This window comes from Oryzias latipes, chromosome 11, assembly GCF_002234675.1.
Source record: "Oryzias latipes chromosome 11, ASM223467v1".
Taxonomy (NCBI): domain Eukaryota; kingdom Metazoa; phylum Chordata; class Actinopteri; order Beloniformes; family Adrianichthyidae; genus Oryzias; species Oryzias latipes.
The window spans coordinates 9996996-10012376 of record NC_019869.2 but is presented as its reverse complement, the minus strand read 5'-3'; the positions used below and the strand labels follow the sequence as shown (position 1 = coordinate 10012376).

General features: G+C 38.2%; 1 protein-coding gene across 1 annotated transcript in view; it reads right to left on the bottom strand.

Moving 5' to 3' along the window:
• The window catches only part of vps50 (VPS50, EARP/GARPII complex subunit), a 126102-nt gene extending 112900 nt beyond the window's left edge, over window positions 1-13202 (bottom strand). The window contains exons 1-4 of the mRNA XM_023959805.1: window positions 13051-13202; window positions 12560-12628; window positions 2593-2715; window positions 1694-1765 (exon numbers count right to left, since the gene is read on the bottom strand). Of these exons, the coding sequence (XP_023815573.1) occupies window positions 1694-1765; window positions 2593-2715; window positions 12560-12628; window positions 13051-13083 (297 nt within the window). The 5' untranslated portion in view covers window positions 13084-13202. The remainder of the gene's footprint in view (window positions 1-1693; window positions 1766-2592; window positions 2716-12559; window positions 12629-13050) is intronic.
• Between the last annotated feature and the right edge of the window lie 2179 nt (window positions 13203-15381).

Genomic DNA, 15381 nt, shown 5'->3' with positions numbered 1-15381 from the left:
CAACAAACCTACCCGATCAAAGGTTTATGATTTAAGAAGCTCTCACCTTAATTAGTTGATCTTGGAACTGAATTTCAAAATAAGCACACTTAAAGGTTAATAATGGATTACTACAATGATTGTAGGCATAAAGGCAGGTCCCAGGATCGGGGTAGGTCTCCTGCAGCGAGTCAAAATTAAAATGGCGCATATGTATAGCACTTTTCTACCTTCCTTGTAGGCCTAACGTGCTTTACAGTCATTGTCCCGATCACCAAAGCACACACACATTCACAGACTGATTGCAGCTCTGTTGTCTAACACCTTGTCCAACCTATAACCACCAGGACCAATATGGAGTTCAGTGTCCTGCCCAAGGATAATTTGAACCAAACCTGCAATCTTCTGATGAGAGGTTGACGTCTCTACCTCTGCACCACAAACGCACTGTGCAGGAAGTCTTTAACTTGATGCATTAACCTGGTTAGAGTCCTTCATTGCTAAGAAAATGTGTGTATCGGTGATATCCCAATGTCCCATTCAGAGTGTCCCACAGGTGTTCCACAACACCTACACTCTTCTCAACCTACAAAGAAAATGTTTTCCAACTTCAGAAATATGCTGATGAATCTCTACTGTTTATGCGTCTTAATATCACAACCATTGACTATGCAATTGTGCAAATCAGATTTGCATTAATAAATTCTCTTAATGGAAACACGTAAATTTAAAAGAAAAAAAATCACATTTATTGAAATAAGTTTTCTGCACTTGGAGAGGGTTGTTTTGAAGCTATTGAAATGGACATATTTCGCAAAACTGCAATTGAAACTTTTTTCATTAAATGAGTCACGTGACCAACAGCTCTGCACAGGTGGCCCGAATGCATCCGTCTTCTTAACCCACTGGGGCTGCTCGGATGGCGGAGACTGTCCCAGCTACTGTTGGGCGAAGGAGGGACACACCCTGGACAGGTCAGCAGCCTGTGACAGGGCCCATGGGGCTGGAGCGATCGTGCTCGCTACACCGGGTGCCCCCCCCTCGTTGGGTGGACAGCAGACAGAAAGCTGCTGCAGGCTGCATAGGCAGCAGGCCGGCATAGCTGGAGCGAGTGCGCTCCAATTGGATTCTGGGTTTCTTTTTTCACTCTCGAACTAATGTGGGTCACAGAGACACGGACGAAGTGGCGAAAAGCGCCTTCATTGCAGGAGTGAAGCTTCCTTTACCGAGAGAGAGTCCAAAGGACCCATGAACCCAGACATGGAGAGGTGCTTACCAATGCTTTTGTAGAGCTTAAAAATAAATAAATCTGAACTCTGAACATTCTTTATGTCTTCAATGCATTTTAAATGTATCTGCTGTAAATCAAAGTACTGCTAACATCCGCGTTTTTGAATAAATTGTCACATGAGTTGGTTTGTGTTTATTCGCAAAGTTATGACTTAATGGAAACAGTGTAATTGCAAGATTTCGATAAAGTTGTTGATATTTTGTAGGGGGCCACCAGCGTGCCCCATACAGGTTTGACCATCTTTCGCCCGCAGACAGCTCAGAACAATCCGTGAGGGCAGTTGTGACGCAATCTAAGAAGGTTGAATCCATTTAACACTTCATACTTTAAAAGCCTGCAGAAACTATTTCTCCTCTGAATTTATAAAGTTGGTCAGAAGGGTTTTTTTTTTTAGTGTGAATATGAGTAAACAAAGACACTTACTGCTGCTTGTTGTCTCTTAAGCTTATCTCTATACTCCTCCAGCTCCTGTAAGTTCAGCTCTGGTGGGAGTTTCTAGAAAAAAATAAAAGTAAAAATCACACCAAAAAAAAAAGCATACCATCAAGAATAGCAATTGTTGATGCCATATTTTCCTACATTGTTAATAGCACTGAAACTTCAAAATCTGATTTAAAAAAAAAAGCTAAATTGAATTTTTTCATGCTCAGTCAGATCCCAAGGAAAAGTCCACAGTGAGACAGCATCACAGTTTTGGGACAAAACATAAAGGAGTCTTTGAGAAGCTTGAACTAGTTTGAAACTTAAGATAGGCATCTTTCATCTTCAGTTCAAAAGAAGTAAACATAAAAAAATAAAAACACAAAGTGACCTATTAATACAGTTTGCCAGATCATGAATCAGATTAGACGAGTCAGTAAACAGAGCACAAAAAACAAACTTTGCAAGCAAAGGAAGATATAAAAAAAAAAAAGCAAGACCCAAAGCATGATAGGTAATTACTTTCCTCTTGACTGGGAGTCTCATTTCAGATGGTGTAGCAATACCAAGATAAATCTAATGAGATTTCACACCTTTCTTCTGTTGAGCAGATGCAATCCATCAATCTAGACCTTAATGATATGCATGCAGCTCAGCAGAAGAGGAAGAGACAGGTGAGGAAGAGCTTTACTCCTGCCAGTCCGATGAGGCTCAATGCACAGTAAGCCATATTTATTCACATCACAAATTCAATGCTGATGTTGTCAAAAGTGCTGAAATGTGGTGAGTTTGATAAAATCGTTATTTATTTATTTTGTTTGTTTTTTTGGGGGGGGTTTAAGACGAACTCTATTAATAATGTTTTAAAATTAAAAGTCTGGTGTTCACGCAGAGTATCTGACCTCCAGTTCATGCTGCACCATGTCGAAGGAGTCATTGGAGAAGTAGACCTCCCCAATGCTGTCGATGATTTCTTGTTCAGCCTGGGGGTCAATGGGCTGCTGCCTCAGCTCCCGCAACTCCTCCTGTGGGACAGATGGCGAGCATAGGGGGTTTCCTTTACGAAAGAATGTACAAGGGACGTTCTAGCATCATTGCATCATCCAAACAAAAGCACAGACGTTCGACCAATCATCTCTCAAGTCACCCGTGAATGGCAAAAATGAAGGCTGAAATAGGTGGGGAGTAAAGATTAGATTTGCCTCTGCTCACCACAACAATGCTCCAAACAAAGTAAGACGCTTTGTGAGTTTGAACGAGTCAATCTATTGATGCACATATTTAAGCGTTAACAATATGAGTACTCTTGATTTAAAAAATACAGTCCCATCACCACACAGACAGGGTTCTCATGAATTATAAGTAAGGTAGTAAAATCAAAGGGTTTTATCCTTGAAACACGCAAGTCAATAGCGAGTGTCTTTCATTTGAAGTCGGCCTCTACCAGTCATTTCAACAAGAGCAACATTGGGCACTTCCAGGTATCAGTCAAGTCTGAAAACAGAAGATAGAGGCTTATGTCCAAAAACAAGAAGAAGAAAAAATGTTAAAACTTCACCAAAAAAAGTTAGCAAAGAGGAGAACAATTAAAACAGTCCTGAAGGTCTTAAGGACAAAGACGAAAAAAGGGTAGAAACCCATGAAACTTTCAAACAAGCAGAGGACGAGTGAAGAGGAAAAAACATTCATCTTAGGGCTCCTGGAGAATTTTGCAACTTGATTAAGTAAGTAGATGTCAAGAGACGGGGGCATCAGGGAATAAAAGAAACACAGATTTCCCACCCCTCTGATTCCATTAAGAAACATTGGAGCTTCGTTGAATAGCATGCCAAGTACCCGTTGAGGCTTATTGGAGGGGAGGATCTTTAAGATGAAGGAGATTTTAAATCCATTTCATCTCATGATTCCTTTAAAGAGTCAAGACATGATCACATGTCAAAACTAAAGTCCAACAGAGATTTTGTTTTGCAGGTTTGGTTACTTATTTACATGAATGTCTGAGCTAAAACGTCCCAATTTCTGAATGAATGTCATCCATTCTCATAGGTAAGGTATCACAACATCAGGCATATATTCGTTCTATATGCAGAGAGAGGAAGGCTTTTATCTTGGGTAATGCTCAGTCCAACTTATGTTTTGAACACAGGATCGACACAGTGCTTCATCCCCACATTGAAGTGTGGTGGCACGGAAAACAGACCATCGGCTTAGGAAGAAGGCGGTCCCCTTAATCCCATATGAAATTATGGGATCAAAGCAATCTGTTCACTTATATATTATGCAAGAAACACCCCTATATGAAGAGAGGAAAATTCTTCTTACCAGCCTTCTAAGCAAAAATAACAACCATCAAGACAATAATGTATACGTATAGGTATACATTATTGTCTGCATGGTGGCTGAGTGGTTAGCGCTCTTGCCTCACAGCAAGAAGGCCCCTGGTTCAAGTCCCAGCTGGGGGACCTGAAACAGAACAACAATGGGGGACCTTTCTGTGTGGAGTTTGCAGGTCCCCCCCGTACATGCGTGGGTTTTCTCCAGGGACTCTGGCTTCCTCCCACCATCCAAAAACGTGCTTCATAGGTTAATTGGTTAATCTAAATCTGTCTAATCTGTCCATAGGTGTGAATGTGAGAGTGCATGGGGTGTGATTGTGGACACTACCCTGCGACAGACTGGCAACCTGTCCAGGGTGTCCCCTGCCTTCGCCAACAAGTGGCCGGGAGAGACTCCGGCAGCCCCGTGACCCAGAAAGGGAATAAACGGAAGAAGATTAATGAAAAATCCAAAAATCTTCTAGGACATAGTTTCTGCAGAACGGCAGTAGTTGATTAGAAATTCACCTCTGAATTGTGGGTGGGTCCCCTTCTCATCATCACTGATCTGTTTCCTCGCTCTCCCGCTAGCTTACAGCCCCTCACACCCACAACTTAACATTACCGGTGCAACAAAAATGTTTAGCATTACTGGAGCTATCCAGTTTTGATCTCGATTCCAGCTCAGACGAGGAAAACAAAAATAAGATCTATTTGTCTAATATTCATTTATTTATTTATTTTCCGGTGCCCCCTCAGTTGGGACCTCTCCCTCTGCTGTTCAGCCACTGCAGCTCTGGATGGGAACCTGCATGACCACTTAGCTGTGGTGGAGCGGTCCCCGCCTGTGATGCTGCATTTAGCTGTCTATGCAGCTGTTCACAGAGAGGGAGGTTCCAATTATCAGCGTTTCCAACATCTTGTTTTCGTGCTCAGCCTATTGCTTATTGTCTTTCCCCAACAGTTAGGGGGTGGGAGATGTGAAAGAAGTGGGGGGTTGTGTATAGGTACAGGGAGGGGGGCCCTATTTTTATTTATTTATTTATTTTTGTGCTTGTTTATTTTAATTTTCATGCTTGTTTTTCTATTATTTATTTTGTTTTGTTTTAATGTAAAACACTTTGTGTTATACTTTTATATGAAAAGTGCTTTATAAATAAAGTTACATTGATTGATTGATTGACAAGTGGATGCATCAGAATGGAGCGGAGCAGGGAGCTTGTGGCCCAGTGAATTTTCGTCATTACAAATACAATCTTTATTAAACTTCTTTTTTTTTAACTGCTCCTGATTGACAGCGATTTAAATATTCAGAAAGGCAATTTTAGGCTTAATTTTCTTTCTATACCTCCTCCATCATCAGAAAAATGACATGAGAACATGTTTAAAACACCATTTTCATTGAAGTGGGTCTTTAGTAGAGATCATGTTTTTTTGGAGTATCTGACGATATTGAGTCCCGATCTGATACTTTCTGAAACACATTTAAAAAATTCTTTTTCTCTTTCGGCTTCTCCCATCAGGAGTCGCCACAGCGAACAAGTCGCATGGTAAACTTGGCAATGTTTTACGCCGGATGCCCTTCCTGACGCAACCTTCTCAAACCGGGCTTGGAACCGGCACAGGGGTAGAGAAGGGAACAGGGAGCAGCCCGGAGTCGAACCCTGGTTTCACGGACGGAAGGCGCTGCAAACCAGCACGAGCTAAACCGGCTCCTCTGAAACACATTTAAAAAATAAACTTATTTAATGAACAGATCCCGTTTTTTTCTATTTTTTAATTAATCTTCTTTTATCATATAACGCTTAATAAGTCCAATTCTGTTAAGTCGCTTTAACAATCTAGTAAGAATAGTGTAACTATATCAACTACTAAAAAATAGTTAACTATTAGCTACTAAAAACTAGTCAAGTAGAGAAAGCTGGTGACTGTTAGCATCTTCATAACTAGTGAACATTTTTGATCAGATGTAAATCCTCTCTCTATTTAAAAAATCTTTAATATGAATAATTGAATGAATGATTTTGTTGTTGCAGCATAAATATGATGACAAGTATTCATGAATAGCTTATATTAATAGAACCATTTATTAGTTCAGGTTTTTTTAGAGAATATGGAAATCTTTATTTAACCTCTTAAGACCTGGCGTCCGAATGGATGGATATCACATTTTGGGTATTATTATTATTATAGTAGTTAATTCTGCTTATACCATGAATACTCGATTCTGATTGGCTGCTGGGTGTGGAAAAGTGATCATGGACAGTGATAATGTAAACCTAAAAAAGAAGTTCTGGTTACATAGCTTAAATATTCTATTTAGATTCTGTATACTGTCAAAGTGAAACAAATAAGGAAAGGGTCATCAGAGGTCAAATCCCCTTCTCCCGCAGTTGCATCTCACTGGGTCTCTTCTGTCAGCAGCACACAGAGAACCAATGTCATTAAAAAGAAACAGAAAAATGATTTTTTTTTTCTGATGAAGTGCCTTTGTAGGTTGTTTGCGTTAAGAAAACCAAATGCAGACACTTGCAGTCAGTTTAAAACATTTTTTAAAAGTTATTGATCCTGGAAGTCCAAATCTGTGAATATCTCACCAGTTTAGATTGGTTTTGCTGTGTTTTTGTGCCCCTCCTTGCAGAAAATAGCGTCACAATAAATTATCCTGAAATGGAGACTTCTAGCAGAATATTTGTCTGAAATAATAAGCTTGAAATATAAGGAGCTGATCGTAATAAGAACAAATTAAATATTGGGACATCCTTAGTCTCTAAGGATAGATTTTTTTTGCACAAACTTTCCGTCAAGCATGAATGTAGACATGCTTAAAAACAAAAACAAAAATGAAGTGCAGCCATAGGAGGGAGGATGTGGAGGTGAATAATGCAGACTGAAAATAGCTACCAAGGTAGGAGATCACGATTTGCCACAAAGAGAGTGGGTGGGAAATCAGCTAAAATATGATATATGGGGTAAAAAAAAAAAATCAAAAAAAAGGAGGGAGGCTGGGATGGATGAGTCACTGGTAGAGAAACTCACGACAGAAAAACCTCATAGGAAGGAGACAGTCAGGGCTGAGTCTCCAGTGAATCCAGCTTAGCTGGAAAGTTAAATCCCCTTGGACTCAAAATTGCAGCCTTTTGTAAAAAATGTTGCAAATCTTGAATTTGACACGTCACACCACATCCTCAGTTGTTGCTCGGGCAAATGCCCACGCAAAACAAACCCAAAACCCGAGCCACCTCCGGGCTTTAATCAAATATTTCTTCAAAGGATGAGGGACAAACAAACCATCCCTCATGCTAAATTAATAAAATTGTCACCTTATTGGAGAAAGTTGCAATTTATTTGCCTCTGAAATACAGAAGTGTTAAGCTCGTTTCAATTTTCATGTGAAGCCCTGATTGAAATGTAAGGCAGAAGAAAAAAAACCCTTGAAACAAAAGTACCAAACAACACATTGTCCTCTGAAAAACAAAGTAGTGCATAAACAGCCATGAAAAATCCTGTGAGACACACCGTGAGCGGAAGCCGAGGAGCCAGAATCATCTCCGCGATGGAAACAGTCATTAGATGAACAAATTAAAAGCCTTCCCGCCGTAATCAGTGTTGAATATGTATGCTAGTTTAACCGGCTGTATGTCCTCATCTGCTTTTGAGAGAAGGTTTAACCCGCTTGTCTTCAGGGAGATACGGACAAATCACAGCCAGCAGTACCGTCTCAGCTTCAGCACCGTCGACAGCTGCTGGGTCAACGCAGAATAACGGAATTCATGGAGGGACGTTTGTGATTACTCCACTTTTCATTCAGCTGCGTCTATCAATGAGGTAAAATCTGCAGCACTGTGCAGCGGTGCTGTCATGCTGTCGATGGATGACTCATTGCACATTCTGGCGTGAATGTATAATTGGACATTAGCCGCTCTGAAAGACCTGGTGGGGGCACTGACAAAGTTTGGCCTCATTATTTCCTGGGTGAACTAAAAAAAGATAATGTCCTAGGATAATATACACAGCACATCAAGGTAGTATGCTAATCACAGTGCTATAATTCTAGATGATACTAAAATATTCGGCTGGAGATGAACTCAACCTGTGAAAATGAATGAGTTCTGTCTTGTGCGATCAGAGTTGAATAAAGAGTGACCCCTGCTGGTGAGAACACAGAATAATGTTTGGAACACAGAAACATTTGTTCTTTTTTTTGGATAACAAAAAATACAATATATGCATTTAATCTGATTTCATTCATGTTGTTACAGATGGGTGGTACAGTGAGAATAAAAGAAATGAAACAGAATAGGGCTGAGTTATCAGAGGCAATTTTCCAAATCAATGATAGTCACATTGAGAAGCTTCATGATTCAGTTTAAGCTATAATTTGTACCGGTTCAATATTAGTCCTTTTCCATTTGAACACAAATTTTGCTGGTTAGAAAAGTGAGTTTTCAACACTTTTAAACTCAACAAAGTCAAACCTGCATTAATAAAACTGTATATGCTTATTTGAGAAAAGTAAAATAGTATTCCAGAGATTCAGGAAATAGCAATAGAGTAAAATAAATTACAACCATTTTTTTAAATCAATTAATTGTGCAAATTAAAAGAAAAAAAAAGAAAAATACAGAATCAGATCATGAATAATGAGTGTGTCTTGAAATTACATCTCATATCTGGTTCCCCATTAAAAATTCAACAAATTAATTAGGTTTATGTATCAAATTTAATTTTATTATTTGTTTATGTACTTTTGATTTCTATACATTTTAAAAAATGATGGATCCCTGTGGCGATTTTCCAGTGACTGGATCCTGGTATAAAGAGATTCCCTGTGTCCTCCATTATGAGAAAAATTCAACAAGAACATGGCAAAAAGACCAAAAAACACCAATTCCATTGGAGTGGGTCTTTGAGTTCATATGAACATCAGGGCAGGGGTAGATTTGAAAACTAGCCGCCAACTGTGAGAGTTCAGGGACTAAAGGGGGTTTACTGGGAGAAAATAAGAGCCCACACAGAAAAGAAGAAAACAAGACCATAATTCAAAGCAGGTGAGTTTAAACAGTGGTTCAGCAGCACAATCTATCAGTTATTCCCCACATCAGTCATTCCCCTCACAGTTTAGCCAGTTGTTGCTGCCAGCAGTGTGCAGAGAGATAAACGACTAGAATTATGTCCGAAACCAATGGAAAGCAGAAAACGCTTCAAATCAGTATGTATCAGTGTGACAATAACAGAGTTAGTCAAGCTCTTCTGCCTCAAGTCTCTTCTGAACAGCAGAACATGAGGTTGCAGTCGCTCCTATAGTGATATTAGTGAATTACGTGGCAACAGGTAGGAGCACAGGGAAGTCGAGTCATTTTCCTGTAAGCGGAGATATCAAGCGGTCGGGTCATAGAGGACAAAGCATCAACAAAAATATTATCCGCTTCGTTTTGGCTAAACACACAGTAGGGAGGCGCATGTATAGACACAAACAGTTAGCATTGACTGTTTATGACAACTGGACTGACAACTGGACTGAGCAAGTCCAGTTCTTATTTACAGTCAATGCTTAATGTTTGTGTCAGAATAGCCATTCTTGCTCTGCTAACGTTTTTCTAACATGTTCTTGCTAATCCTGATTTTATTTAACTGACCAATCAGATGCCTCAATGATAGTATGTAGTGCCTGCTTGAATCTAGGAAACCTTTGACAGATTTTATGTTGCCTGCTTTAAAGTGAAAGGTGTGTGGACTTCCAACAAGCTTACTAAAAGTGACTTCATTTTGTAGGATCCACAAGTCATTTTCTACGGTGTAGTCACACAGACTGGCTGGAGTTCTCCAGACTGCAGGTCTGCAAACTTCAACACGTTAAGAATCATTCAGGTTGATTTCTCACTGCCTACACCTCCACAGGAGCCACAATGTCTTCCTTCACCCTTTAGAAAAATTAGACACTGCATTTATGTTCATGTTACTATTATGAGAAAGATTTTTGAAATATTGGAAGTTTTAGCATAAATAAAACGTAAACATGGAGAAAAAAATAGAATATAAAAGAGTTAATAACTTTTGACAGAGGTTCACAGGACTTGCTTTGAAAATAAAAGACACCTTCTACCGTATTGGTGTCAGAAATCAGAGCTCTGTCTCCCCTTCTGGTCATCGGCGGGAACCATCTCCAGAGATCTCAACACTAGACCTCCCAGAAATTCAGCGCACAGTTTTTGGATGCCACACACTTGACTTTCATTTACAAAACACTCACAGTCTACTTAAGCCCTGTACTGAGCCTCACTCAGTGCGATGTATTGTTTGTGCCACTCTGTTTTCTTTACCGAGTGTTGTATCCTGGCCTGATATTCGGATTTCCTGACCATGTTCTGTATTTGACTCGGTTTGTCTGCCCCGAATGTCGCCTGGATCCTGACTACCCCAATCTCTTCTCTGATGCTCGTTATTGACCCCTGCCTGACCCTTTAGCTTTGTGGACTTTTAGCAGAGCTAATAAACCTGCTGCATTTGAAACCAGCTGTCTGCCTGTTCTGTGACAATAGGATCATGTCAGTGCAGCAAATGTAGAGTGTACAGTATTTATTGGGCCATAAGACACATTTAAAATCCTTAAAATGTTTCTACTATGGGAAATTTGCCTTGTAATCCAGCGCACTTTATGTATAAACTCTGCTTGTACTTGCTAATCTCAAATTTATCTTCTGTGGTACATGGCGCTCCAAAATCTGTCAATTTGTTTTTCTATGACTGCAAAGCCACACCTTTAGATGGATTGCTAATGCATTATGGGTACTGTAGTCTGGGGCCTCGTGAAGTAAAACGTATTGAATGCTTCATCTGTTTGTGAATGAATGAAGTTTGAATTATCTAAAATGTTTTGCTCTGGTTAAAGTGTTTGTAGTCCAAAATAATGTTACATTTTATTTATCTTTAATCAGAGAGCCAAAAGGGAGGTGTAAAAAAAAAGACCATTGTTTTTATACAGCCAATGGTTAAGACGCATCCACTCTCACTAATTTTATGGTATTACTTTATAATGCTTAATGATAAAAGGACAAACAAAGAAGGAGTGGTACCATCATTTATCTTATTGATTTCAATATTGCAAAAAACAAACATTTAAGGTTCAAAACTGAAGTGTTGTTTAATTTGAGGATATCCGCTTTCACCGTGTCACCTGAAACCAAAGCTAAAGGAACTTGTGCTTCTCTAGAAACTCCCAATTGCTTTCATTCAGACCCACGCTTAGGAGCTCAAAAAAGCATTTATAAAGGTTAAAAAAAAAAACTAAAGAGGTTCCTAAAGTGTTTCTCAACAATCTCTACTAAAGATTGTTGACTCTACTAAACTCTACTAAAAAAGAAATTCCCATCACAATCTAGGGTACAAATGAAAGAACAATAAATCCAAGCAAAGGGAAATGCTAAGACTTTAGAGGGCGAGAAATTACATGTCTAGTTCCATTGCTTGGGCTGATTTCACCCAACACTGAGAATAAATTGATCCCGTCACCTTCCAAATTGTCCTCAGACACATTTATAAAAAGGTCAGTGCTAAAAAGCAAAGTGCAGCCACAAGCTGGCAGTGCATTGAAGTGTTAGTGAGTAATTGCAGATTATACAGAGACACTGCACTTCTGTTCAGTCAGCTAATTAAACTTGCACAAGCAGATGGTGACAGTGTTTCCTGTGACAATGCATGACTGGCAACTTCTTTTTTTGAAACGCGCCTTAGAAAAATGTTCAGGCAGAATCTTACCACCCAGAATTTGTGGCCGTTATTGTCATTAAGAATGGCTTACCTGTTTAAATAAAGGTTAAAAAATAAATAAATAATTCAATTTTGAGCCATAACACTAAAAACTAGGAGTAGAGGTACCCATCATAAGTAGTCTTTTTTTCTACTTTAAAAATAAATATTTAAAAATAGTTATTTTTGCTCTATGCAAGTAATCCTTACATATTCTAAACCCACTTAATCCCTTTTGAGGTCATGGGAATGCTGGAGCCTATCCCAACCACGGTCCATTGCAGGGCCACGCAGAGACAACTAAAACACATTCACACATTAAGGTACCAGTTATCTAATGGAAAAATGTTTTTTAATAAAAGTCACACTAGAAATTGTGTAGCTATCATTCATCAGTCCATTATTTTATTTGTATTTATTTTTTCAAAAAAAGACAAATCATATTAACTGAATGAGTTAGTTAAATTAAAAACTATTAGTTTTAAAACAATCCGCTTTTTAAATTTAAGAATAACAATTAACTAACGTAACTAACAAACATTCCAAAAATGCCAGTCGATCAATAGTTAACTAGATTTACTACATTTATTTTAAATCACCAATTATGCAGTTTTTATAACAATAAAGATCTTTGAGAACAGAAGTCTGAAAATTTATTTTATGTTATTTACTCATAACTTGTTAAACTCTCAGTCTTTCAACAGTGATCCCCTTCCCTTCGACTATCTGCTATAATGAGCTCTCATACAATGTGACGGCCTGAAAATCACATTAGTGTCAGAACAGTTTCAGCCTCGAACCTTACCTTGCTTGGGATTCTCAAATTCTCAACAGGACTGAGCTCTGCCATGCTCTCTTGAGGACTTTTCAGGCCCTGTCAAAATAAGACCCACGTTAACCAGAAACGTGACGTAAATTCATCATTTCAGCCCATCATAGCTGCTCTCACGCAGGTTGCTTTTCATCGGAAAAGCGCAAACAAACATTTAGTGAAGAAAAGGGAACTGGTCAAAAGATTTTGTGTAGCGATATGTATGTATGTGATATGCTCTGTTGTGCCTTGTCAACAACTAAGTCTGTGCTTGTGCATCATGCAAATGTTTTAACCAAAGTGACTCAACATTTGCGCTGTAGTTTTATTATAGACTTTAATATCCGAGTGTGAGTCCACAAAATAGCAGCTAATGTTGTCTGGTTGAAAAAAAAACTGTCAAATTAGCTAGGCTAGCTAGCTTAGCTATGCAAAGTTAGCTTCTGCAGCTGTAATAATATCTCATAAAGTCCGTCTTTACTCACCTGACGGGCCATAAGTGACTTGATTTTCTGCATGGTTAGTCCAACTTGTTTGAGTAGACAAATTTAATTATTAAAGTATCGAAAGAGCCTCTTTTTTATCTATTGTACATCATTACGAGAGGGTAGCCATGGTTGACTGTCACGTGACAGGAGTTGTAAAATCCGGAAACATTCTAAAGCATTCTGGGAAATGTAGTGTAGGTATTATCTCCTGTATTTTTCCTAGTCGAATCAGACAAATACTGTACTTAAGTAAGAGGTATAACTGCATTCTAAAACATATTTAATTCAGCAAACAAAAACAAAAGTAAACGTTTACAAAAGTAAACGTTTAAATAGTCAGTTTCCCCTTAGCAAAAAGTAGTACATGTTAAGTTTATTTAATTAAGTGTATGAGTGTCAAAATAGCAAGTACAGTACAGACCACACGTAGTTAGGAACTATTGTAACTGAAGTCTTCTTCAGACTAAATTAGAATATTTTAGGTTCACAATATATAGATGGTATATAAAAATTTCAAGTGTACTGGCTCATTTTCCGTAAAGTTGACTACTTTTTAAAGTTTGAATGAACGTAAATAAATGTGGGAAAAACTTGCTTGCATTCTTTAAAAACATTGTAATCCACATTAAATTATAAAATAACTAATGGAAGAACAATATTCATCCAGCATGAAATTTTAATTAATTCAATATTAAGAAATAATGAGGCTGCATGGAGACAAGGAAGACTACGAAAATGCTGTTTGTTTGTGTCATGTGGTCAAAACAAAATGTAAAATTTTCCCTTATTCATTTATACAAGTGAACTTTTTATATCAATTATATTTTGCTGACAGAAATCTCCTTTACTCAATTAAAAACACCCAAAACACTGTAGTAACAACACTCAAACATGTTTTTCATTTACCGTATTTTCCGGACTATAAGTCGCCCTTTTTTTCATAGTTTGGCAAGGGGTGCGACTTATACTCCGCAGCGACTTATATTAGAAATAAATTGAAATAAATACATTGTTAACGCTCCTGTTATGTTCATTTGTGAGGAACAGAGATGATGTTCCTGGGTCAATTTGATGTATGAGGTATGTTAAGTGTTAAGAGTATGTTAAGTGACTCAGAGAATCAGCAAACTTTTTTACAGTAAGATCTTGAAGGCTAACAACATAATATTCTATTTTCCAATGATTTCATAGATTCAGAAATGCAATAAAAATGACAACTGTTTCTACAAATACAGGATGAAAACAGAGTATTAGTTGGCCAAAGATGCTTCATGAAAGGGATAAATAAATAAGTATGAGAACGATTACTGTGAAATTATGAGATAAACAGTCTGCTATGATTGTGTCATATGAGGTTGTGCAAGTTATTATATCTTGGTCTCAGATTTTGTCAAATAAATTTCACGTCAAGATGTTACTTATAGTCCAGTGCGACTTATCTGTGTTTTTTTCTACTTTTTAATGCATTTTTGGGCTGGTGCGACTTATACTCCGGAGCGAGTCCGGAAAATACGGTATTTAGTTCTCCGGATTTTTTTTTAATGTAATTTAAATCAAATCTAGTTTTAAATTTTAGCAATCAAGACCTAGGGCTTTTATTTATCTATTTTGCAATTCTGTTGACCCAACTCAATCTGCCTTTGACTTTACATTGTAAAATTATTCAAAGTAATGACAACTAATTCATCTTTTTCTGTAAATACTCATGCTCTCAGAGAACAGCACTTGATTGAAAGCATCAATTTGCTGCAGACTCAGTGAGATCCAGTTCCTGGTTCCTCTAGCTATTTCCCAGTCAAATGAAGGTGAGGCCGCTCTCTTCGGTGGATTTACTCCACTGCTGTTTGTGAAGCCGCCCTCAAAGTATACACTTAGACGGAACAGATGGCGTCTCTACCCGGAGATGCCACAATCGAGACTGAGCTCACTCAGTTTTTCAGTTTATGAGCTATAATTAGAGCAAGGTCCGATAAGCCAGTTGTGCCAGGAAGAATTATGACATACCACACTTTATTTTCCACTATGTGGACATCATTTGTATCAATGCATTCATTTCTTTTAGCTGTTAAAATTGGAATGAAATTATTTTCCTGATATGTTTCCTATATAAAAAAAAGCAATATCATAGAAACCAACCTCTGGAATGGTCTATTTTTAGAATAAAGTTATTACATTTTTCAGCCTCGCCTAAATCTATATTTTTCTTTTTTACATGCATTTATGTACATGAAACAAAAAAAAACCTTAACCCATGCATGTGAACTCGTGACAAGGTGTCAGTAGAAGTGGGTGGAGTGCACTCTGCCACATGCCAACCGTCCGTCTGTT